General features: G+C 48.7%; 1 protein-coding gene across 2 annotated transcripts in view; it reads right to left on the bottom strand.

Moving 5' to 3' along the window:
• Positions 1 to 1932: 1932 nt before the first annotated feature.
• Positions 1933 to 23858, bottom strand: part of TWF2 (twinfilin actin binding protein 2) — a 74110-nt gene continuing 52184 nt past the window's right edge. The window contains exons 6-10 of one of the 2 annotated variants that reach the window (XM_039547172.1): positions 21185 to 21199; positions 7974 to 8099; positions 7677 to 7827; positions 6818 to 6939; positions 1933 to 5658 (exon numbers count right to left, since the gene is read on the bottom strand). In XM_039547172.1, the coding sequence (XP_039403106.1) occupies positions 5491 to 5658; positions 6818 to 6939; positions 7677 to 7827; positions 7974 to 8099; positions 21185 to 21199 (582 nt within the window). In that variant the 3' untranslated portion in view covers positions 1933 to 5490. The remainder of the gene's footprint in view (positions 5659 to 6817; positions 6940 to 7676; positions 7828 to 7973; positions 8100 to 21184; positions 21200 to 23858) is intronic. The other variant, XM_039547173.1, reaches the window with a different exon arrangement.

The raw sequence follows: 23858 nt of genomic DNA, 5'->3' as shown, positions 1-23858 counted from the left end.
CCGCGGGACCGGCAGCGCGCCCCCTGCGGCATGCCGCCCTGCTTGGGATGGCCAAATTCCTAGAGCCGCCACTGCTAGGAGAGAGAGTTAACGATGATTTAAGAGGCGCAGAGGAGAAGGAAAAAGGATTTCCAGAAGTCAGTCTGGTTTGGTTTCTCCCCTCCCACCCCAAAGTTTTCTACCGAGGAATTCAGCTCTGACAATGTTTTGAAGAAATAACTAAATTCCATGTTTTTACAGCGACTTGGAAGAAGATGGCAAACTAGCAAATCTGAGTGAAGAAGCTGTTAAGGGGAGAAAAAAGACAGAGGGTTTATATTACAAATTGCAGCACGACAGTGTAGACTTCATACCTTTCATTTCATCCCTGGGTTACCGTCACTGCACCTAGGGCTTTTGCCAGGTGAATTATGGGCCCAATCTGGTACCTGTCAAGTGGGAGTGCACCAGGCCCTACCTGGGAAGGAGTGTGTTAGCACGAGGCAGGGTGCGATAGCTAGAGAACTTCCACTCAAACCACAAGCAGTCAAATTGTTTTAAAAATATTTTATTCTTTAGAAAATACAGTGTTGAATACAGTGTGTTCTGCTTCTCCTTGCCCCAAGCTCAAACCCACGCTGCCGCCCAGCCTGCTCCCTCTCTCCCCCCCACAGGCTGTGTCTGCCACACAGCTATCGCTGGCTCAGCTGCGCAGCGGCAGCTCTTGTGCACATAAGACAAAGGCTGCTTCCAGCACATGACTGGCAATTTTATCACCATGACCTAGTGGTAAAATCTCCAGAAGCTGACAGAGTCTTGTCTAGGGCTGCCCCTGCTGCAGCTGTAGAGGCCGATAGCACCAGTAGGGAATTTCCCCCCTAAAAGTCCTTAGTGTAGACAAGCTCACAGTACTACCGATGTGTGCCTTTTGGCGTTTGGGTAGGCACTGGAGGACTTGAGGGCTGCTGGGAGCCCCAAGAAATCCCCCATCCTCCTACGGAGGCGGCTCATGTCCAACTGCCCTTAACCATGCAGTCGGCAGCTGAGATAGGCCCCAGATCAAAATCAATTCAATTTGGTGCTGGTTGTACCAAGAATTTCCTTGGCTTTCACCATTCGACAACATCTGGATGGCCTATGCAACTCCCAGGACAGACTGGAGACCAGGTCTTTGTAGATTTGGTGTCCACAGGACAGAAGCCAGCCCGGTAAATGTCCTAGCAGGAGGAATGGGCACCTTAGTCCATTGCTCGCACACACGCCAGCTCTGAGTAGGCCTGGCTAACCCCAAGAATGTTCAGGCTGGTGTAGAAGGGGACTCAAAGGGCCGGGGGCTACAGAGCTGCCCATGGTAGGGACTGATGGAGCTATTCAGAGGACAGAGTTCATGCAATGAGCTCTGTGGTCCCACTCTCTCCCCCATCCCTCTCTCTAGGGAAGGATCAGATAATGTGACTCCGAGGCTGCTGTGACATCTACAAAGTAGCCTAGGGAGCCGAGGACAGGTCCAACAATGTGCCCTCCCTAAAAAAAGCAACTTGAGGGCAGAGTGGGGGTAGGTGGTTCTTCCTCCAACTCACCCAAGAAAATGGGGGTGATGGAGGGAACTACTGCAGACAGCCCCATTGAGGAAGTGGCAGATGATCTTCAGGCTACATGACTCCTTTAAGTTCCTCAATAAGCCTCCGAAGATCCCAGCCACTCTCCATGCCCAAGGCCTGCCAGACATCATTCCCAAACGTCTGGTGGTCAGAGTCACCAACTCCACCGCAGGCACAAATTTAGAGTGGGGAGAAAAGTGGCTACATGGCTACCCCTTCATCCCACATGATTCCAGCTACTCCAGGACCAGAATTTGCCTTAAGCATGGGGTTACTTTATGGAATAAGTGGGGCGAGGAGGGGAAAGTACTAATGCCGGCTATGGGTTTTCTCTTCCTTTACTGAAGTTCTGATAGGTCCTATAGCTACATTTGATCATGTATTAGAAGAGTATCAACTGGACCTTCGCCATTATTATATGCCGATGTTTTGCATCAATAGAGCAAAACAGTGGGATCAAAACTAACTGACGAGCCCAAATAACATATGGTCTAGAGACAGTCTGAGTGACCTAGTTTACATTGTAGACTCTTTTCTAAAATGGATTAACTTTTTTCTAAATGGGGAAGAGACTTAGGTGACAAGTCAGTGAATAGGTCAACAGCTACCACCACCCCAGATACTTAATGCCTACAAGATGACCAGGTCTCCATGTCTTTTCCTGGGATCAAGGGTGGCCAGAAGCATGTAATCAAACACTTCCCATGAACCTTCTATGCCCAGATGAGGATGTGGAAATCAATTCCTCGCCCAGGGAAAGAGACTAGAACTCTCCTAACACAGCTGTTCCAGCACTTGCTGTCCTGGCCTATTATACACTCCTGAAAAGTGGACTGTGCGCACATTCCTGATGGAATGGGATAACATGAGGCACCAGCATGACAAATTAACCCTCTGCTTTGACAGAACTAATACAGATCACTTATTCACTGGATCTCACCATGGCAGGGATGCCCCAGCAGGTGTTAGTGTCCCACAGCACAATATAAAACATGGGTCGAATAGGTCCTTGCATGCATAGGATACCCACCCCGTATGTGGACCCTTTCACATAACTTTCCCAAAGGTATAGATGAACGGACAGTTCAGCAACATCCAGAAATGTCAGCAATGGCTGTGCAATTAGAATAGGTGCCACAGAAGATGCAATTACATCACTCCACGAAGAAAGCAGGTGTCTAGGTCTGTAAAGCCATTGGACCTCTAGAGAGCAGGGAGAAAGGGATACTCCCCTCCCCCCTCCCCCACATGGCTGGATATTTCATGGTTTGGTCACAAGAGAATCCCGCTGACTAGTTCCCATTACTATTGGCAGGAAACAAAAGAGTTCGACTGAAAAGCCAGGGAGGTGAAAACCCAGCTCAGACTGGGACCTGCTGGATAGTCTATGCTAGGGAAGATGAGCAAGGCCCCTAACCTAAAATCCCTGGCAATGACTGCTTATGTCTCCTGCCAGGTCAAGACTTACCCCTAACCTGCTGATGGGCATCAGGAAGTCAGCTGCCCCAGCGCTGCCATGATCAGTTCCAGGCGGTAAGGCCAGCAGCCAAACTCTTGGGGACTAAAGGACTGCTGAAAACCTCGCAACAAGGAGACAGATGGGCTGAGCCGGGAGCTGGTAAAATCCCTTCCTCACCACCTCCCTTGTCTTGCACTGTAGACCCAAGTTACCACCATTTCCTGCCTGGAAGGGATGAGCTGACCTCAATCCAGACTCTTCCTCCTCAAGGATTGGGATGATCCCTGCTGCAGAAAATCAACCTGGCTGACACCTCCTTTAAAGTTTCCATGGCAGCCAAGAGAACAAAACAAACAATGGCTTCGAGTCTAATGGAACACCACACAGTTCTACTGTATACAGAAGGCTGAGCCCCCTCAGATGTGGTACAAACGGACGAGTCAGAGGCTGCCCAGGGGCTGGAATGATGTGTGCATTAAATACTGTGACCCACAGGAACAAACATCTACTAGGTGGATTTTCACAAGCCACAACTCTCCCCCTTTCGCGGCAGTGGTCCTGATGCTCTAATGCATGTGGGCCTGGACAGCACATGCTCCTTCCCCATCACCACCACAGCTCACCTCACCTTTCCTCATGGGCCACAGCTCTTGCCTGTGTCCCTGGGAAACATTCTTACATAGACATCTCTTTGCCCAACCTGGTTTACGTGGATCTACAACAGTCTTTCAGGCACCAAGCATTCCCGGTCAGGGTGAACGACAGACCTGCTAACCAGAGTGCAGAATGCAACAGATAAACCTGCTAATGTTAATGTTCTCCCAAACCAGCAAAGCTGCACCGTTAATGATCAATGTGACCGTGTACTGTAGCCCACAGTTATAAGTGGCTACCCGCACTGCCCTGGTAGACGAGTGCAGCGCTGGCATGAAGGATGGGGATGCAACTGCTGGGCATACTGAAGGGTTAAACAATCGTGTGAGGATGAATGATGTTATGGATTGACTGGGACGCACAACGTACACCTGGTTGGCTGTGAGTTGCTACCCTACGTTCAGAAGTCCCTGTGGCTTTGGATGGTGGATTCAGGACTGAATGGGTGTCAGAGGTTCAGGAGTGGATCTTGGTGAGTCAGGGCAGGATGCTAATGCAGCTGTAGGGCTGGGAGTGAGTGTCATGAGATATGTTCCTGCACCAATGCAGTATGGTGAGGCAGCCCAGAGCCAGATACTGGAGATCATGGGTCCAGTGGATCTGCCTGGGTTCAGATCCACTGGACCCATGATCTAGGGAGATGGCTGGAGCTGCAAGAGGATCAAATCCCAGGCAAAGAAGAGCTGCCAGCAGGAGTTGATGGCTCAGGGCTAGCCTCCCTTGTCCTCTCAACTCAGCTGTCATGAAGCAAACCTTTCACATATCACAGGTAGGATACAGCTTGAAATTCCTTTAGTAGATCAGAATCCAATGCCACAGACCTAGGGCTTCTCCTGGGCTGCTCTGTAAGCCAGAGAAGCCAATGGGTGGAAATGGAGGTGACTAGAGGAGCCTTCATACCTGGATACACAAATCCAAGCCAAACCATGGACTGTGAAATACACAGAACAGCTCTCCGAAAGCCACTGCCTTTCCACCCAGAGGTGAGGAACTGCCTGGCTTTCACTCACCTAGACAGCATGCCATTGCTCTTGGGGAGGTGGGGGGGGGTCACTGATCACAGACCACCTGCCCATTGAGTGCGTTCATGCCAAGCCTGCCAGCCTCAGGGTGAAGTTGCCCTGCTGTGGCTGGGAATGCCAGGGCAGCATTCCTGCCCCATGCTCCCCAGATCCCACACACCAGCAGAGCTGGCTGCCTCCCCAAGGGGGCCAGCCATCTGGCACGTATGTACCAGGGCACTGACCAGCTGAGGGGACCGTTCCATAGAGGGGAGTTGTCAAGATTTAGGGACTTGGACACAGATAGCAGAGGTCTGTAGCAACACATTCAAGGGGAGGGGGAAACCCTTTGGTTTTCACCATCAGATCAACCCCAACCAGGATTTCATTCTAAGGCCACTGCATAACACGGCTTATTGGTAAGTGAGCCCTTCAGTCAGTGCAGGCACCAGGTAAACCAGGTCACAAGGCAGGTGAAGTCGCAAGAGCATCAGTTTAAATCTCATTTCAGACTAGAACAACCATTCTGCTCAGGAATTACACAACAAAAGAGCGAGGGGGAACAGAAAATAAAAACACGCACAGATCCCTCCCCTGCCCCAGATTCTTTGGCCCCCCCTCCCCCCAATGAAGCCAGGTGTTAATGATTTTACTAAAGAAGAGAGGGAGGGAAAGCCTCTCCGGGCTCAGCGGGCAGGCTCAGAAGTGGAGACGTGGATCCCGTCGACACGGCCCTTCTGGGTGCCATCGGAAGTTCACAGTCCTATTCCTGACCCGGCTTCCTGCCCTTTGGGATCTAACTGTCCTCGCCGTTCTCCCCCGGCCCTTTGATCAGTCGCTTCTGTCCCCGTTTCCCCACGGGGCCCTTGGGCTTGGCGAATGCCTGCTTGAAGGCGTGCTGCTTGGGGTGGACCTCGTCATACAGGAACTCTGCAGTCAGCTCTGCTCCATCGTCAATCTCGATCTGGCACACAAACGGCACGGGGGGAGGGGTTAACTCCACAATGCTGGTTCCTGATGCCCTTGAGCCACTGTGGGGAGAGAACGGGAGCCTTCTCCCCCCCAGCTCTGAAACAAGAGCCCCTCACCGCTGCCCTCTGCGCCTCAATGACCCCTGGAGAAAATCAACTCCCTCCTTTCCGCCCACAGCGTCCTCTGCACTCTCACATCTGACTGGGCTTAGGGAACTGAGACTTCCTGTTCTTCAGAGCTATATGGCTTCCTGGGGCGTCACTGGCACAATCACCATGCTCCAGGCAGCCTTTGGTGGGAAGCAATTACCTTGGCCCCATGCCACCAGCCAGCCTCTCCACCAGCCATTTAAAATGCCTGCTCTGCGGCCGCCCTTGGGAGGGACTGTGGCAACTGATGTGACAGACAACATCCCTAACACTCACACATCAGTGCAGGTGAACGCTAGTTCAGATTTGCACCCTCTATGAGGGGATGGATAAAAGGGCACCAGAGCCTCGCAGTGAAAGGCCGTGAAAAGCAGGAGGAAGGACAGGGGCAGCTGACAGCCTCACATGGCTGAGCTGGTGCCTGACCCCGTTTGAGACAAGATTTCAGGACAGACAGAAAACCCATCTCAGACCCAAAAATAAGCCCAACCTCCATTGATTTGATGCTGGTTTTTAAATCAGACATTTGAGATGGGAAGAGACTTATGAGGTCCTCTAGTCCAGCGTTTCTCAACAACTGGTCTGTGGACCAGCGTCGGTCCCTGACATCTCCCTGAAGCAGCAAGCTAGTCTCTGGGATCAAAAAGGCTGAGAAGCACTGCTCTAGTCTACCCCTGAGGAAACAGTCCTCCATTGGCCCCTTTAGTATGTTCTCCTATATGCTCCCCAGGCCACTCTGAAATGACTGAAGGGATGGGGATTTCGCTACTTCTCTTAGACATCAGTAGGACAGTGCCCTTGGATGTTCACCTTAAATGTTCCCTTGCTCAGCTCTCAGGTGGGTTCCCTTTGGAACACCCGACAACAAGTCCACTCCCTCCTCTTTTTTCACGCCCCCCAGAGACTGGCAGAAAGATGTGCATCTGCTCTCTCCATTGTCCAGCTGGGGGGCATGACCTGCTGGCCAAGTGTTAGGAGACAAGGCAGGAAACACGGATTTACCTTCTTTATGATCTCCAGGGAGAACTCCTGCTCCACAGTGTCGAGCAGCCGGCTCTTGCAGCTGGAGTACAGCATACGCTCCTTAATGCCGCACTTGTACCCAGGCATGGAATAGATGAACACTGCAAGAGAGTGCAAGACGGTCAACATCACCCCAGACTTAAAAGTTGAGGAACATATGCAAACTGAGATCCAGCAGTGAGAATCCAGTCCTCAGCCCTGCATGCTCACAAGAGTGCCACACATGCAGTCCCATGCCAAGCTTGCTACCATAGACAGGACTGAGACAATAAAACCACCATGGAGAGGAAACTAAAAAAATCAAGAGAAAAAGCCTCCTCCAGCCAAACAGCTTCCTCTTCCTAGGACTAAACATTCTGGTGCCTGCAACCGGACTGCCCCAGATACATCCTCGGCATTGGCTTCCATAGCACTTCTTCAGCAGCAGTGTGGGTCAAGGGCCCTGGTTTAAGGGGTCCTCTGCTGGCATCCGAGGCACTGGTGGCAGGTGAATGAGCAAACACCCTTTCTTGTCCTTCCGCTGAAGAGAAGGGGTTCAAGATCCCAAAACAACTGAGGATAAGAACAGCATGGCAAGAACAAAACGAATAGCCGTCTGCCTGCCAGGACGACAGCAGGCCAGCAAAGGCATCTGCCTACTGACTCATTCACTGGAGTAGTAGCGGCCCGTGTGGAGGGGAAGGTAGGCCTTGCTCCAGCCAGAGATTACACAGGAACACTGCACTGCGCACATGAGCAGAACGCAGAATAACACCACATCTGCCTAGGGCAGGGGGAAACCGTCTGACCCAGGCATTCCCTCTCCTAGGGGGGTACAGGTCGAGAAGGCTGAGCTTACCCACAGACTCCAGGTAGTCTCCCTCATGAGAGTGCTTGTACAGGAAGAAATGATAGCGACCGGAGTCCTGGGGGATCCTTTTGGGGAGGTCTGCTAGCTCCGTGGCATTTGTATGGACCAGGTCTATAGTCTCCCGCTCGAGATCCAGTTTCTGGTTAAAGGGGAAGGGAGAAAGAGTTCAGCATAAAACACTGAAATCAACGCTCAGAGGCTCAGCAGGCGCAGGGAGAGCCCGAGGGCCGGGGCAGGAGCTGGGGGAACTGAAAAGTGCAAGGGCGACTGCCACTGCCTCCTTACCAGCTGGATGTAATTGATTTTCTTCTGCTTTAACAACTGGATGGCCTGCTGCGCATCAGGCTGCAGTGGGAAAGCCAGGCCCTGCAGAGTCTGGTGTTTACTCTCCACACTGATCTCAGTCTTCACCTGGAAGCAGAGACCCCAACGTCAGACTGGACCGAGACAAAGCCAGTGAGGAGGAAGAGGAGGAGGGGGGTGGGATAAAGGGAACAAACCCAAACACAAACTGTGCTACTCTAACCCAGCCAGAATGGGTCACTCACAGCTCACTGAGCAACAGGATCTCCTGGGCAGCCCTCGCCAGGAGAGCAGCACCTGCCAGGATGGCATGCCCACAGGGATGCCCACATGCCAGCTGCAGTGCTTTCCAGGCTGATCAAAGCTGAGGGAACACCCTTTGCTTTGCCTCATTAAGAACCTTAACCCCAGGGAGAAGGGTCATAGCCTGCCTGCCATGGGAGACAAGTGCATGGTTGTATGAAAAACCAGCCCCCACGCCCCAGAGAACATAGAGGGCCAGGGCAGCAGTGAGGAGTGATCCTGAGCAGCACACGGACACCCAGTCAGCAGAAGCACTCCAGAATCCATGCCACTGGCCAAGAGATTGTACACTCCCATCCCAGACAAACAGGCATCCACGTGCCGTGGCCCCTCGAGGCTGCACTATTGCAATATGCTGCCCCTGGGGAGGACTCTGAAGGCCACCTGGAAACCAACAGCTGGTGCAACATGGAGCGTCCCACCTCCATAGTGCAGCGAACCATCCGGAGATCACACTAACTCTGCCGGACCAGGTACATCTCAGAGTCCTGCCACTTATCTCTCAGGTCCTAAATGGAGTTGGGCAGAACTTGGACACTAGGCACTCACGCCCTGAAGCAACTATATTCAATGGGGACAAGGAGGTCATTCCCACTGGTGCCCGGGACAGGGCACTCTCCAAAGAGGGCCCTCAGCTATGGAATTCACCACTGATGGAGATCACATTGAGCCTGGGGCTTGTCACGGTTAACACAAGCAGGAAGACAGGCCACTTTCAGCACCTCTGCTCTTAAATTTAAGGGGATGACCCCGCTAAGGGTTGAGGAACTAATCTCAGAGATTGCACCAATAAGGAAGCTGCTGAGAAGCAAAGGGAGAAGGGGTAGAAGATTTCTCTTCCCCATCCTTAGGATTCACTGGAACGTTACAGCTAAGCAACAACTCAGACACCACCATCACAAGCACCTTAAGACATACCATGTAATAAAGTAGGGGGGTTATTGACCTAGACACCCCTCATGTCCCTTATTCTCATTTGAACGTCTTCAGAATTCAGTAGCAGCAGCCTGTTGCCCAAGATCGAGAGAGAGGCAGGAGAGATTCCAAGCCTGCTGCACCAATTTACATGGACATACAGGGGAGCGTCCTAGCAAAAGTCACAGATGCCACAATGCCAACAAAATTCAATAGTCCTCTACCTTCACCAAAATTCTCAGTTTTCTAATAAAAATACAGCTGTCAGACAGCCAACACTAAACCAAACACTGGGCACTGGGCTGCTTGGCCCCTTTAAGGCTTCCCAAGGCAGGGGAATTCTTTGGTCTCAAGCAGCCCTGCTGTTCATTCTGGAGGGCTGGTCCAGAGATTTATGTGGCCATGTGAAGTGAGAGGCAAGGACCACAGAAAATCTACTCTGAGTGCCACCTGGAAGCACATCTTCCCACAGACTTCCAGGGCATCTTGTTCACGTGGGCTGCTGTGTGTTCAGAGAAAAGTCTCGATGATCAGTTTTCCCCACAGCTAATCTCTGCCTAAGTGGATGAGTGGTGAGGAAAGTTTTCACTGGCGGAAGATGCCCTCAGCTTGTCATTGTGCATGAGAGAGACAATCAAGCACATGGGATGCTGCAGCTGTCATTGGGGGACTTCAAATGAAACAGGAATGGGAAGCGACTATGGTATTTTCTTGATCAAACTGTACTTCCATTCTCTAGCATTTGGGGCCCACATTTCTCAGCCACAAAAACCCCTTGTTGCACAATGGCTTTAGCCAGTTTTGCCATGCAAGGACATCTTCAGTAGAGCTCTGAGGAGAATCTGCTTAGGGTCTCGTGAGACGGCAACATCCTTGGTTGCCGGGTCCTCCAGTGCCATCCCAGGACTTGCTCTGCAACTCTCCAGCTTTGTTCTGTGTTTGTACAGCACCTAACACAATGGGGTCCTGGTCCTTGACTGGGGTTCCCAGGTGCTACTGTAATAAATAATCTCTCCTCCAAACACCCACTGTGTTTTTCAAATTTTGGAGTGTTATGACATAGCAAGATTTTGTTTGCAATTTTTAATTCTCAATATAGCCTTCCAATAAACAATCGACTGTAGCATTTGTGCACCATTAGCTCTGGATAAGAAGTGGTAGTGCAAACCCATCCCCCAGATTCCCACTGAGGATGCCACCGGTGATGGGGAAAAATCCCTCAGAGCAAGCCCTCGAAAGCGGAGGTAAGCCACAGGCACATGACCGTTTATGTTAAAGGCTTACAGTGGACCACCCTAAGAAGCAATACTCTGCATCAACAAATCCACTCTCCAGTGCACCCAAATCCACTTCAAAGGGGGGGGGGAAAGGAGAGGAGGGAAGCAAAAGAATCAGATTTTTTTTCCATTGGAAATTTAACTTCCCCCACCAGGTAGCTTACTCTTCACATCTCTCTCAGCACCGTGAGAGGCGTTGCTCAGAGTACAGCTTCCGTGTGCAAGTGTTTAAAAAGAAGAGACAAAAATCCCACTCAGGAGAGGAGGTGAAGAATGAGAGGAGAAAGAATCCCTCAGACACAGCTCAAAGCACAAACACATGGCAGGCAACACAGCGTACCTCCTCAGAGCTGGGGAATTCTACCAGCGCGGGGCAGCACCAACAGCCCACTACTATCTGTCACATGGAATACAGGGAGACGGAGCCACATCAGTGACAGAGAAGGCAGAGGAGAGAATGGCTCTCTGAAAAGCCTCACACGCCCGCTTCAGCTTGGTGACTAGAGGTTGCTAAGCACTGAGAGTACCGAATGTGCTCTAAAAGCCATGTGTGGAAAGGTTACCTCCCGTTGGGGCTGTTCCACTTTATCTGGCGCTGGTTGTAAAGTGATTTCCATTGCGACGCCCAGATTCAGCTGCTCACAGCTTTCTGAGAACACCCATCTTTCAGGCTCAGGCTCTGCTTCCAGGGGAAGGTATTTTACTTGAGGAAAGATGGTTCAGCCATTTTTGAGTGAGGAAAATAAACACTCCTCACTTTCTCTTAAAAAAAACAATGACTTTTTAAAATAAGTACAGCCAAAATGGCTTAGAGCCGACGGATGAAAAGTACCATGGAAATAGTCACCTCTGAGTACCAGCACACAGCCAGATCTCACAGGGACATGGGTTTGATTTGGTGCAGTTATCCACATTTGCAAATTGCATGAGCAGCCAGAGTGACCTTTGTATGTGCTAATCTTTATAGTGCTGCAAACCAGCGAGATTGTGTGCGCTATCTGTTACGGATAACACTGTTAAGCACTTTTCAGCCATAGTGCTTTATACAAGGGAGGCAAGTAGCATTATCCCTTTTATACAGATGAGGAAATTAAGGCACTCGAAAGATGAAGTGACTTGCCCACGGTCACACTGGAGGTCAGGGACAGAGCAGGAACTAGAACTCAGGTTTCTCAAACATACACTGAACGTATTGCCCTGAATTACTCAGAAGTGACCAGGAACTCTTCACAAATGTTTCAGTAAAAGTATCTGGTAAATGACAATCCCCCACTCCCCGCTTTCCACCCCAAACGTGGCCCCCTTGGGAAAATGTGCCCAGCAGGGCTGGAAGCATGAGGTCCCACTTCTTTCTCCCCTAAAATGATTCTCTGGCCTTCACAACCCTTATTTATCAGAGGGGTAGCCGTGTTAGTCTGGTTCTGGTTATTTAGTGACACCTCAGAGAAAGAGGAACAGGTGCAGAGAAGAGCTACAAGGATGATCAGGGGAATAGTGGGCCTATCCTACAAGAGGAGAGCTTGGCTCATTCAGGCTAGCAAAAAGAAGATTGAGAGGTGATATCGCTGCTCTCTATAAATACATCAGGGGTAAATATCAAGGAGGGTGAAGAGCCATTTAAACTAACGAACAAAGTTGGCACAAGAGCAAATAGATATTAACTGGCCATCAGCAAACTCAGGCTGGAAATTAGAAAATTTCTAACCATGAAAGGTGTGAGGGTCAGCTCACTTCCGGTTTATGTCTTATGGTCCTAAAAGCTCCTGCTTCAAAACTTCAGCAGGAGGGGTCAGACTAACCCACTCCACCCAATGAATTCTGTTTTTTATATCTCCTTTCTCTGAAGCATCAGGGATGGCCATGGCTGGAGATGGTACACTGAGCAGGGAGGGACAGGGCTCTGAGGTGACACAAGGATTCTGTGTCTCAGGTGCTGGGCTGGCTGGTTCTTGTCCACATGCTCAGTGTCTAACTCATGGCCACATATGGGGTTGGGAAGGAATTTCCCTCCAGGTCAGATTGGCAGTGACTTTGGGCATCTTTCCCCTTTGCAGTGTGTGGGGTGCAGGTCAGTTGCAAGGATTATCGGAGAATAACTCACTTCATCATCTCCCTGCCACAGCGGGGGCCTTGGTCCCTCCTATTCTCTACCTGTGGCATACAACAGTCTAGTCTCCCACGGGCTGTAATACTTTTGTCTAATTTGGGTTGCCGGGTTTAGTATGCGGGTGGCTGGGTGGTTTTTAATGGCCTGTGAGATGCAGTAGGTCAGACTAGATGCTTTGGCGATCCTTCTGGCCTTAAACTCTATGACACTCCAAGGTTAGGAGGTAGCAAATATGACCATGAAGCAGCTCATTCCCTATAGAAAATAATCCAAAAGGAATTGGGAGCATGGGACTGAGTAAAGCAGGCATAAAATGAGATTCCTGAGCAAGACAGAGGCGTGGGGAGAATGCACAAAATATCCAGAGGCCAGCCTACCATCTCAGTGCTAGAGTCCTGCAAGCAGGAGTCCTGGGAGCATGGGGAGAGGAGAAATCAGATCAGCAACTCAGAGCAAAACAGAGGGTAGCTCCCCATACATTTCTCAAACTAACGAAGGGGATGGAGAACACTGACTAAGGAAGGGGAGGGGGTGTCTGGACAAAGTACGGCACACAGAGGAGATTGTTTTAAAGGAGAGGAGGGGAATGGACACACTGGAGGAGAGAGGCCTACCATCTCACTGCTGGAGGCCAGGGAGCGCAGATCCTGGGAGCACAACAACAACAACAAAAAAAGCACAAGGAAAAACATCAGCGCCAAGCAACCCACCTCCAGAAGGGAGAGTCCATTCACACCTGCTAATGGGATTATGCATGGGTCGGGTGGGGACTGACAAAGCTAATGCAGAGGGAGGTGGAGGATGAAGACAACTAGAGAAGAGGACTCTGGACACCTTCAGCAACTCTTTGTTGTGGCCTTTTTGGCTCTTCAGTCATCACTGACCCCTCACACATTTTGGATGATTCTCTCTAGAGCAGAGGATCCCAAATTGCAGTCCATGGCTCAGCTGTGGTCCAGAGCGCCTCCCAGTGTTCGGGGGAATTAATGAAAGCCAAGAAATAGGCGACTGGGGAGTTAGAAGGGGAGGCGGATCCATACAAGGATCTCTCTTCTGGAAAAAAAATGTTTCAGGAGCAGTGATCTAGAGGTCTTGAAGAATCAAAGACCAAACATACCATAGTGCCACAGAAGGCAGATGATCTTCAGGCCAGGGCTGAGAGTTTTTTTTAGTGGAGCAATGTTAGGTTCTCCATAAATAAATACTGTTGGGGGTCTGAGTACCATCTCCTGCCCAGATCGACGCTCACACAAAAGGGTGGCATCTCCACAGGCAGGACTAGCATGAATAGAGAGCTAAGGATTCAGCATAAGCTGTAGAAATCGGTATTAAAAAATTGTAATGCCCTTTGATTAATCGGCCCATCGCTCTCTCAAGAGCTACCCAGAGCATCACCATCCAAGACCTAGATCCAGGTACATTAGAATGGGATGAATATCTTAATCCAGGACATCAACACCCCACAAATGTTGCCACCAGATAGCTCTTTCGCTACTAACTTCAAACAAAGGCTTGAGGCATGTGCAATATGTTGTAATGAACAGTCTAGTGCAGGGGTGGGCAAACTTTGTGGCCCAAGGGCCAAACCTGGGTATGGAAATGGTATGGCAGGCCATGGATGCTCACGGAATTGGGGGTTGGAGTGTGTGTGTGTGTGGGGGGGGGGAGATGAGGGCTCTGGCTGGGGGTGCAGGCTCTGGGGTGGGGCAAGAAATGAGGAGTGCCGGGTGCGGGAAGGGGCTCCAGGCTGGGGGTATGAACTCTGGGATGGGGCTGGGAATGAGGGGTTGGGGAAGCAGGAGGGTGCTCCGGGCTGGGATCGAGGGGTTCAGAGGGCCGGAGGGGGATCAGGGCTGGGACAGGGGGTTGGGGCATGGAGGGGGTCAGGGGTGCAGGCTCCGGGCGGTGCTTACCTCAAACAGCTCCCAGAAGCAGCGGCTTGTCCCCCCTCTGGCTCCTATGCTGCGACCTGGCCAGGCGGCTCTGTGCACTGCCCTGTCCGCAGGCGCCACCCTACAGCTCCCATGGACTATGGTTACTGGCCAATGGGAGCAGTGCAAAGGGGCGGTGCCTGGGGCAGGGAAAGCATGTGGAGCCCCCTGGCTGCCCCTATGCATAGGAGCCAGAGGGGAGACATGCCACTGCTTCTGGGAGCCGCACGGAGTGGGTCAAGCCCCCGACCCCGCTCCCCGGCTGGAGCTCGAGGGCCAGATTAAAACATCTGGAGGGCCAGATGCAGCCCCCAGGCCATAGTTTGCTCACCCCTGGTGTAGTGTGTGCATATCACTGCCCCCTACTGAACGGAATGGGCACCGACTGTGTTTCATAGGCTCAACAATGCTAAAAGAGATGCACTGTCACAGGAACAGCAGGGATAAACCCAGATCCTTCTGCTGTTCCTGTGATGTTTCAAGTTGCCATAGCATACAGCAAATTGGCAGCTTCAGTGGCCATGGATGTTACAATATTATAGAACCTAGGAAACTTTCAGTTTCCAGCCACTAACTCAAAAGTGTTGGGCTGAAATTTTCTATCGCTGGTCTCTGCCTGAAGGTGAGAGAGTTGCAACAAACTTTTATCAAGAGATTTTGAGTGGAGGGAAAATAAATACACTTCTTCCATTTAAAAATATTCCAAAATAATAATTTAAAAACATACTTTTAGACAGGGCTACAGGACAAATGTCTGAAGTTTGAGGTCTATGACCATGCCACATTTCATGGAGCTAGTGCTTAGCTTAGTTAAAAAATGGTTTGAATGTAACCACTATATTAGTGTTTGAAAATTAACTGCATGTTAGGCAAGGTGCTTAATTCTAGATGGGTGCACTTCAAATGGATGCAGTGAAGTTAGGGAAGTGGGCACGTTGATTCAAAGAGCATACATGCTTGGCTGGCAAAACTAGAGGAGCTATAAGCTTCAGAAAGTAAATTGGTGTGGAAAAAGGAATTCACTAGCACAATACCTCCAGATTCTAATTTTCCCTTTAAATGCATAGGAAATTACCGAAGGTGAAGGGGGATCAACGTTAATGCAACAGTAAGGCTGAAAGATTGAATGCTCAAACGTCAGAAAATCCCAAAAGGTTTAAGGTTGCTCTGGCAACGTTAAATCTACCACATACCATAATCACAGTATTCTCTCCTCCTTTCCCTTGTTAAATGTAAGCCTTAATCTATTATCTGTAGACACCATTAAACATACAGGATGTGCAGTAAGGCTGAGTTTACTTTATATTTTGGAATTTCTGACCTGGAGTCTTTGCATCAACGCCACAAAGTTTGCAAGATCGATGGTTTTTGCATTTAATTATCAGTTGATTAGATCCACTCCCAACTAATGCAGCCCTGGCTGGTTTTGAATCCATACACAAAACTGGTATTCCAGAGAGACACTGGCTGTGGCTTCATTAAAAACAGGTGTGGGGTTTTAAACTACAGGATAACAAATGTGTGTTAGCTATCGCACTGTAAAACTGTAGCAGAAACACAAGGCACCTGTAGTTTTTATCATGAGGACGCTAGATGGGACCAAACCTACACCCCTCATCTGTGGTTCATCTCACCTAGCTACCTCAAACTAAAAACTACAACACACTTTTTTTGGCAGTGAAAACCAGGCCTCCATTCACCTGTTCTGTACCACAATGCCCAGTAACTGACAGGTGTGCTCTAATAAATCAAACAGCCTATTCTCACTGCTGCACCTTCTACATTCAGACCCCAACTGGTTTTGGTTTGAATTATTTTGCCTTGTTCCCACCACTCTTAAGCTATTTTTATTGCTTATGGGATACCACAGATGCCTCAGATTCCAGGTATATTATAACAGCGGAGAGTGCAGGATTCCTACCCTGTACAGATGGGCTGTATGCTGACTCTTGCTACAGACCTATCAGCAGATCCATTAGCAAACAGCTATATAATCTTTTCTTCCTGCATGTCAGATATAATTCGACCCAAGCTTAAGGCATGGTATTTTAAACCCTAAAAATGAAATCGTATTTTGTGATTGTGTAAGTGGTGTTCAAACCCTCAAATGCTTTCACTTTTTTTTAGTCTCTCCACTGCATTTAAAAAGCAACCTAATAGCAGCTTCTTATGGAAGAAAGGAAATTAGCTGTTTCCATGTATTTCACATGAGCAGCAGAATAGTCATGTAAGATGCATGAAAACATTCGAGGTCTCACACCTTATAAGAAGTTTCCCACGCTTTCTGCAAACCAAACATGCACAGAACTCATCCTGTCAACATGAAACCCATGGATATTTTGCTTCTGTGAATTCTAGAAAGTACAATTATATCGATGTTTCTCATATCTTTTTGCCTACATCCTCTTCTGGGCCGTGTGCTTTACACTTTCTCAGGCTGAAGCCTTCAGTCTTACCTTCTGCTGATTCAGCCTGATGGGTTTTTTTTTTTTAATACCTGCACCTTGCAGAGTGGTTTGATGTGTTCCAGACATTTTTTACATGGATAGTCTTGTACAGACAATTTTTGCAGAAATGTGTTTTAAAATAGCATGTAAATTGAGCACAGATTTGAAAGTTAATATGTCTGGCCCTAGCAGCAAGAGACTCAAACTGTAGTTTATTCTACTGGAAAGCCTACTTTGGCTTGGGCAGCAAACTATACTATCGCTTGCCTTTCTGATAAGATAACGGTCTCTCATGAGATAACTACCTGAGATGAGATAACTACCTGAGAAGCCCACATTCCATCTCTCACCACAGACCTCTATCAAAGCATTAACACATTCAACTAAGGCCTGGTCTACGCTGGGGAGGGGATCAACCTAAGATATGCAACTACAGCTATAGGAATGGCACAGCTGAAGTTGATGCATCTTAGGTTGACCTACCTCATGTCCTCATGGTGCAGGGTCGACTGCTGCCGCTCCCCCGTCGACTCCGCTTCCTCCTCTCGCCACAGTGGAGTACAGGAGTCAACAGCAGAGCGATCAGGGATCGATCACTACCCGCCGATCCAGTGGGTAGTGTAGATGTACCCTTTGGCTCAGCCTCTGGCTTGTTCACCTGTTCCATGGCCCATCCTCTTGTCCTAGAGCGTTATTTCTGTGGCTGACATCCTCCCCTTTGACTGGCAGCTCTGTTGCTTTGCTCACTCCCTTCATCTGCCACTGCCTTTGAAGAGATTCTGTTCTCTTTGTTCAGCAGCTTGGGCCCCCCCTTCTTTGACAAGCAGTTAAGTGTTGTGTCTGAGGTCATTGTCACCAGACAGGGTCACTTGCTTATCCAGCACTTTTCCTTGCCCCAGGTTTCTGGGCAACAAGACTTTCCCAGTCTGAACCAATGAACCAGAGCAATGGATGACACTGCTGATGCTGGTTTGAAATTATTTCAGTGACGCAGGAGGACTTATGAACAACAGGTGAGGTCCCAGAAGACTGGAGAAGGGCAAATATACCTATCTTTAAAAAGGGGAACAAAGAGGACTTGGGGATTTACAGACCATAGGCTTAACTTTGGAACCTGGAAAGATACTGGAACAAGTTATTAAACATTCCATTTGCAATCACCTACAGGATAACAAGGCGATCAGGATAACAAGGCGATAAGGAATAGCCAGCATGGATTTGTCAAGAACAAATCATGCCAAACCAACCTAGTTTACTTCTTTGACAGGGTTACTGGTTTGTGGGTGGGAGGAGAAGCAGTAGACATGATGCATCATGATTTTAGTAAGGCCTCTGACACAATCCCACATGACATTCTCATAAGCAAATTAGAGAAATGCAGACTAGATGAAATTACTATTAGGTGGGTGCACAACTGGTTGAAAGACCAAACTCAAAGAGTAGTTATCAACAGTTCACTGTCAAACTGGAAGGACATACCTAGTGGGTTCAGACAGGGATCAGTCCTGAGTCCAGAACCATTTAATATTTCATTAATGACTTGGGTAATGGAGTGGAGCATTCGCTCAGAACATTTGCAGACCAAGCTGGGAGCACCTTGGAAGACAGGACTAGAATTCAAAATTGGTCTGAAATCCACAAGTTGTAATTCATTAAAGACAACTGTAAAGTACTTCCCTTTTGTAGTTGTGCATTTAATTTTTCCTTCCTAAGTGAATAACTGGCTAGGCAATAGTACTGCTGCAAAGGATCTGGGGGTTCTAGAGGAACATAAATTGAATATGAATCAGCAATGTGATGTAGTTGTGAAAATACAGCCCAGAATATAAGCCTTAACAGGAGAATCGTTATGTAAGACATGGGAGGTAATTATCCTGCTCTACTCAGCACTGGTGAGGCCTCAGCTACAGTACTGTGTCCAGTTCTGGGTGTCACGCTTTAAGAAAGAGGCAGACAACTTGGAGACAGTCCAGACAGCAGCAACAAAAATGATAAAAGGTTTAGAAAATCTGCCTACGAGGAAAGATTGGGGAGGAAATGGGCATGTTTAGTCATGAGAAAACAAGACTAGAGGGGACTTGATAACAGTCTTCAAATATGGTTTAAATATCCTCTTATAAAGAGGATGGTGAACAATTGTTCTCTGTATCTAGTGATGGTAGGACAAGAAGTAACTGGCTTAATCTGCAGCAAAGGAGATTCAGGTTAAGTATTAGGAAGCTTTAACAATAAGGATCGTTAAGCACAGGAAAAAGCTTCAAAGGAAGGATGTGGAATCCCCATCTTTGGAGGTGTTTAAGAACAGGTTGGACAAACCTGTCAGGGGCGGTCTAGGTTTTCTTGGCCCTTCCTCAGTAAAGGGGCTGGACTAGAGGTCAATTCCAGCCCTACATTTCTGATTCTAGGAAGCTGAACACCAAACCCCACTCCTGGCACCAACACCACCCTTCTATTTATGGAAGTTTGTCTAATTTTGAAGGATCCGCAAGAATATGAGAGTTTTTTCCAAACAGATTAATGTAAGCATCACTTGAACCCCCCCAGAAATACAGCCACCTCTGAGGTGGAAGGCAACAGCAACACCACACAACAGATTTGGACCAGATATTATTCAGTCACACATGCATTGGAACAGAAAGTGAACAGAACAGAGATGCATTTGAAATTGTATCTACAGGAAAAAGGAAGAAACACACATGGGAAACAGTGCGGGTCACAACACACCCCAAATCCCCCACCTTTTTTTTTTTAAATGGTAACAGTGCCCCTTGTCACCCACAGAATTCTAGAGAGTTTAATAATTAAGCTTTGTGGAATTTGTAGTCAACTTTTTCCTGGTGGACTGTACAATCAAGTCCCAGCTACTACTTATAGCTGCCAGCCTTGATCTTTAATTTACACATTTTCTTTGTGTTCCAGGATCAAGAAATTCTCCACGCCTAAGTCCAGCCTACCTAGAGCTCATGAGCAACCTGACATAGCAGTGGCATATGTGATTGAGAAAGACAGATGAAGGGAACGATTCACTGTCAGGCTTGCAAATTAATTTAATAATAATAATTTTTTTTTTAATAATTGGAGATATACCAATCTCCTAGAACTGGAAGGGACCTTGAAAGGTCATTGAGTCCAGCCCCTGCCTTCACTAGCAGGACCAATTTTTGCCCCAGATCCCTAAGTGGCCTCCTCAAGGATTGAACTCACAACCCTGGGTTTAGCAGGCCAATGCTCAAACCACTGAGCTATGTAAAACCAGATACATGTAAACAGGGGCAGCTCTAGGATTTGCGCCGCCCCAAGCAGGGCGGCACGCTGCGGGGGGCGCTCTGGCGGTCGCCGGTCCCGTGGCTCTGGTGGACCTCCTGCAGACGTGCCTGCGGAGGGTCCACTGGTCCCGCGACTCCGGTGGACCTGCCGCAGGCACTGCGGGAGGTCCACCGGAGCTGCCTGCCTCCGCCCCAAGCGCACGCTTGGCGCGCTGGGGTCTAGAGCCAGCCCTGCATGTAAATGCAATGCAATAAGTGCACAGTTACCTGGCTTTATGATCAGTGTTCCCTCAAAGGACATGTTTTTTAAATTTGTATGGGTGGGGGAGTCAGGAAATTGAAGTTCTGGGTCCCAAAGCAAGTGTAACTAAGTCACATTGTATGTGGATACACATGCACACACCTTTTCCCCTAGCATCTCAAAATGCTTTACAAATATTACATAATTCAGACAGACCCCCATGTGGGACAGAGTATTAGGCCTTTTTTAGTAATGGATAAACTGAGGCTCAGAGGTAAAGTCAAGTTTTCAAGTGCACAGAGAAGAAGTGAGTGACAGAGCTGGAAACCAGGAGGTAGATCCTGTGCTAACCACTAGACTACCCTTCCTCTCTAAAAGGGTAACGGTATCTAGATCAATGAGCCAAGATACAGGTGCTTTGGGAGCCATCATTTAATTTCCTGGGGTTTGTGTCTTTAAAAACCCCAACCAAAACACCGCAGTGACTATTTACATTCATGCAGACAGCATTTTTTGTTGTTGTTCTAATATTTCAGTGGCTCGACTTCAGAATTCTACACAAGGGACAGTGTATCCTTAGAACGTGAGTCGTGACACACCATGCACCTAGCAGGACACTTATTGAATACATGCCCCCTTATTCAATGGGGGAAAGCAAACACCAAAGACAGCAATCAGAAGATGAGCAGCAACAGGAGGCACTTACCTGGGCAACTTTATCCTGCAAGACACACCCAAAAAGCACTTAATCCAACAACAGTGAGCGAGCCAGTCGGGCAAGCATGACAGAGGCCAGAAGGAGAGGGCCGCTACATGCAAAGCTGCAGAGCCAATACTAGCTTGATGCTCTGCCGGAACACACTAGCAGCAGGTCGCGCTCTCGTTTGCCCCCCATTTAGCTACAAAGCTAATGCTGATCAATTTCTCTCACTACACTATATTTGCCTCTAATCAGCTTCTCTTCTATGTATTTAAGTGAGAGATTTCTGCTTCCCTGATGGAACCCCTGTCTCTGCCTGTTTGTCTATTACACATCATCTGCAGGGTGTCTTGATGCTATTTACTGCACATAAAGTAACGTGTTCGGAACACCTTTGGCATCAGCCCCCATCACCCAATACAGCTGTGCCCTAACCCCCAAGAACATAAACCAGACCCAGAGAGACCAATAACTAAGGGGCTCCCAGCATCCTCAGACCAGGAAAATGGCGCGCAAGCACCATGCTCTAAGAGCTACAAAACCTGGGCTACGCTGAACTCCCAATGGGAAGGATTACCAGTGTCACGGCCGCTCAGAGAAAGCCATGCCACTGCCTCCTGATAAGCTCCATGCTGCGGATCAAAAGCTACTGTGAAAGGGGCAAGTCAGAGACTATTTAGGGCTTTATAGATGGAAATCAACATTCTGAACTGCATCCAGAACCAGCACCCTGTTCAATCCCTCCACATTTCAGCACCAGGTTACAGGGAGCAGTGGCCTGACTCAGGAGACAGGATTCTCTTTGGAGCATGTCAGCATCACCAACCCATCGAAAGGGCAAAGAAAGGCTGTAGCAGAGCTGGGAGCCTGATATCAGGAGTAGGGGAAGAGATCAGAAACACTGATAGGTACATTTTAGCACCAAGCGTACTACTGTAATAGATCCTATCCGACAGATGGGCTAGAATCTCAAGTGCTTTAGCTGAACAGCTCGGTGAGGGTAAAGCAAGGTCTCTTCGGGAGACCGCATCACAGACTGATGTGCTGAGTGAAAGAGCATGATGCTCAGGGGGGACAAGAGGATAGACACCTTCTCAAACTAAGGATTATAATACAAAATGTGTGTGTGGTGCTGAAACATAACTATAGTTCTGTCTCCAATCCTATTGGAGTGCTAGAGGGGAAAGGAGAAAATTACTCCAGGGGAAGAGGTGATAAGTGTGTGTTTCTGGGGAAGGGAATAGAAATGGGGGCGGTCATCAGGATTTGTATAAATTTTGGAATTTTACCTGGGCTGAGCTCCCCAGTCTCAGCAGCACCCCAGAACCTCAAGATGCCTTCAACATGCCCTGCAAAGCTCAGGCAGCTGAATTCAGACCCTGCCAGGTCCACCAATGACCTTGAGGGAAGAGGCACAATCTAACATCTGAGTTTTCAGAGGACACAAATTTAAGGCAGCAGCAAATGTGGAGGAACACAGCGAACAAATCCAGACTGATCTGGAGAGATTAGGTTTATGGGCTGCGGGAAGCAATAGGGAAGGGAACAATGGGGCCAGAAGCCGATTAGCGACCGCAAATCTGTAACACTGATGTCACCACTCTAACAGAGACTGGTTTGAAATAAAAATCTGAAGGGAAGACAGACAGGTGAAGTGAAAAGCAGAAAAGTCAGAAGGCTTCTCCCCACAGTGCATTGGTACAGACTGAAGAGGCAAATATCTGAGTATGACAAGATAGACTGGCTGAGAGATCACTGGCAGAAGAAATCTCCAGCCTTGCGTCTATCAGATAAATATTGGAATTGGATCATGTTGTATTCTGCACCTCTTATATAGGGTAGGCTTCAGAAACACAGACAAGTAGGAGAAGGGATAGCTCAGTGGCTTGAGCATTGGCCTGCTAAACCCAGGGTTGAGAGTTCAATCCTTGAGGGGGCCACTTAGGGATCTGGGGCAAAAATTGGTCCTGCTAGTGAAGGCAGGGGCTGGACTCGATGACCTTTCAAGGTCCCTTCCAGTTCTAGGAGATTGGTATATCTCCAATTATTACCTTTATGCTCCCTACTTATCCAGCCCTGCCTCTCAGATCACCCCTCCAATAATGCCATTGTTTATGGAGTGCTTGTCTCTCTCTGTTAAGTCTCGGTGCCATTTTTACGCTGCCTCCTATACATGGAATGCTCCCCTCATCCCACAAGCCTCTATTTGCCGAATGAAATTCCTCCTGAAATCTCACTCTTCCCAGGATGTCCTCCATAAGTGCATCAATAACATTCACTGTCTCCTCCCTAAATTATCTGCATGCACATGCCCACACACAGAACCACCACGAAGTACAGAGGCCAGGAAAGTATCCACTTGATCGTACTGCTGTCACCCCATTCTTCCTCGGCCCAGTCCCTCCTTTTGTTTCACATCCCTGCCCATCATGTCACACCTAAAGTTTCGAATCCGAGCCCCTTGTGACAGGACTGTCTTTTCAGGAAGTACCTAGTACATTTCTGGGTGCTAAGAGAATGGTGTTAAGCACATTTCAGAAAAAACATGGCTGAAAATCATTTCTTCCTGCCCTTCCCCTGGAGTACAAGTTCTGGGTTCTGCTTGATAACAGTGCTAATGCCTACAGCAGTGTTCAGAATGCAGCCTCCTGCTCTGCTTTGGATGTTAAACCATCATTTG

This window comes from Mauremys reevesii, linkage group 7, assembly GCF_016161935.1.
Source record: "Mauremys reevesii isolate NIE-2019 linkage group 7, ASM1616193v1, whole genome shotgun sequence".
In the NCBI taxonomy this organism is placed as follows: Eukaryota; Metazoa; Chordata; order Testudines; family Geoemydidae; genus Mauremys; species Mauremys reevesii.
The sequence above is the reverse complement of the archived record's forward strand: the minus strand, read 5'-3'. Positions and strand labels throughout refer to the sequence as shown.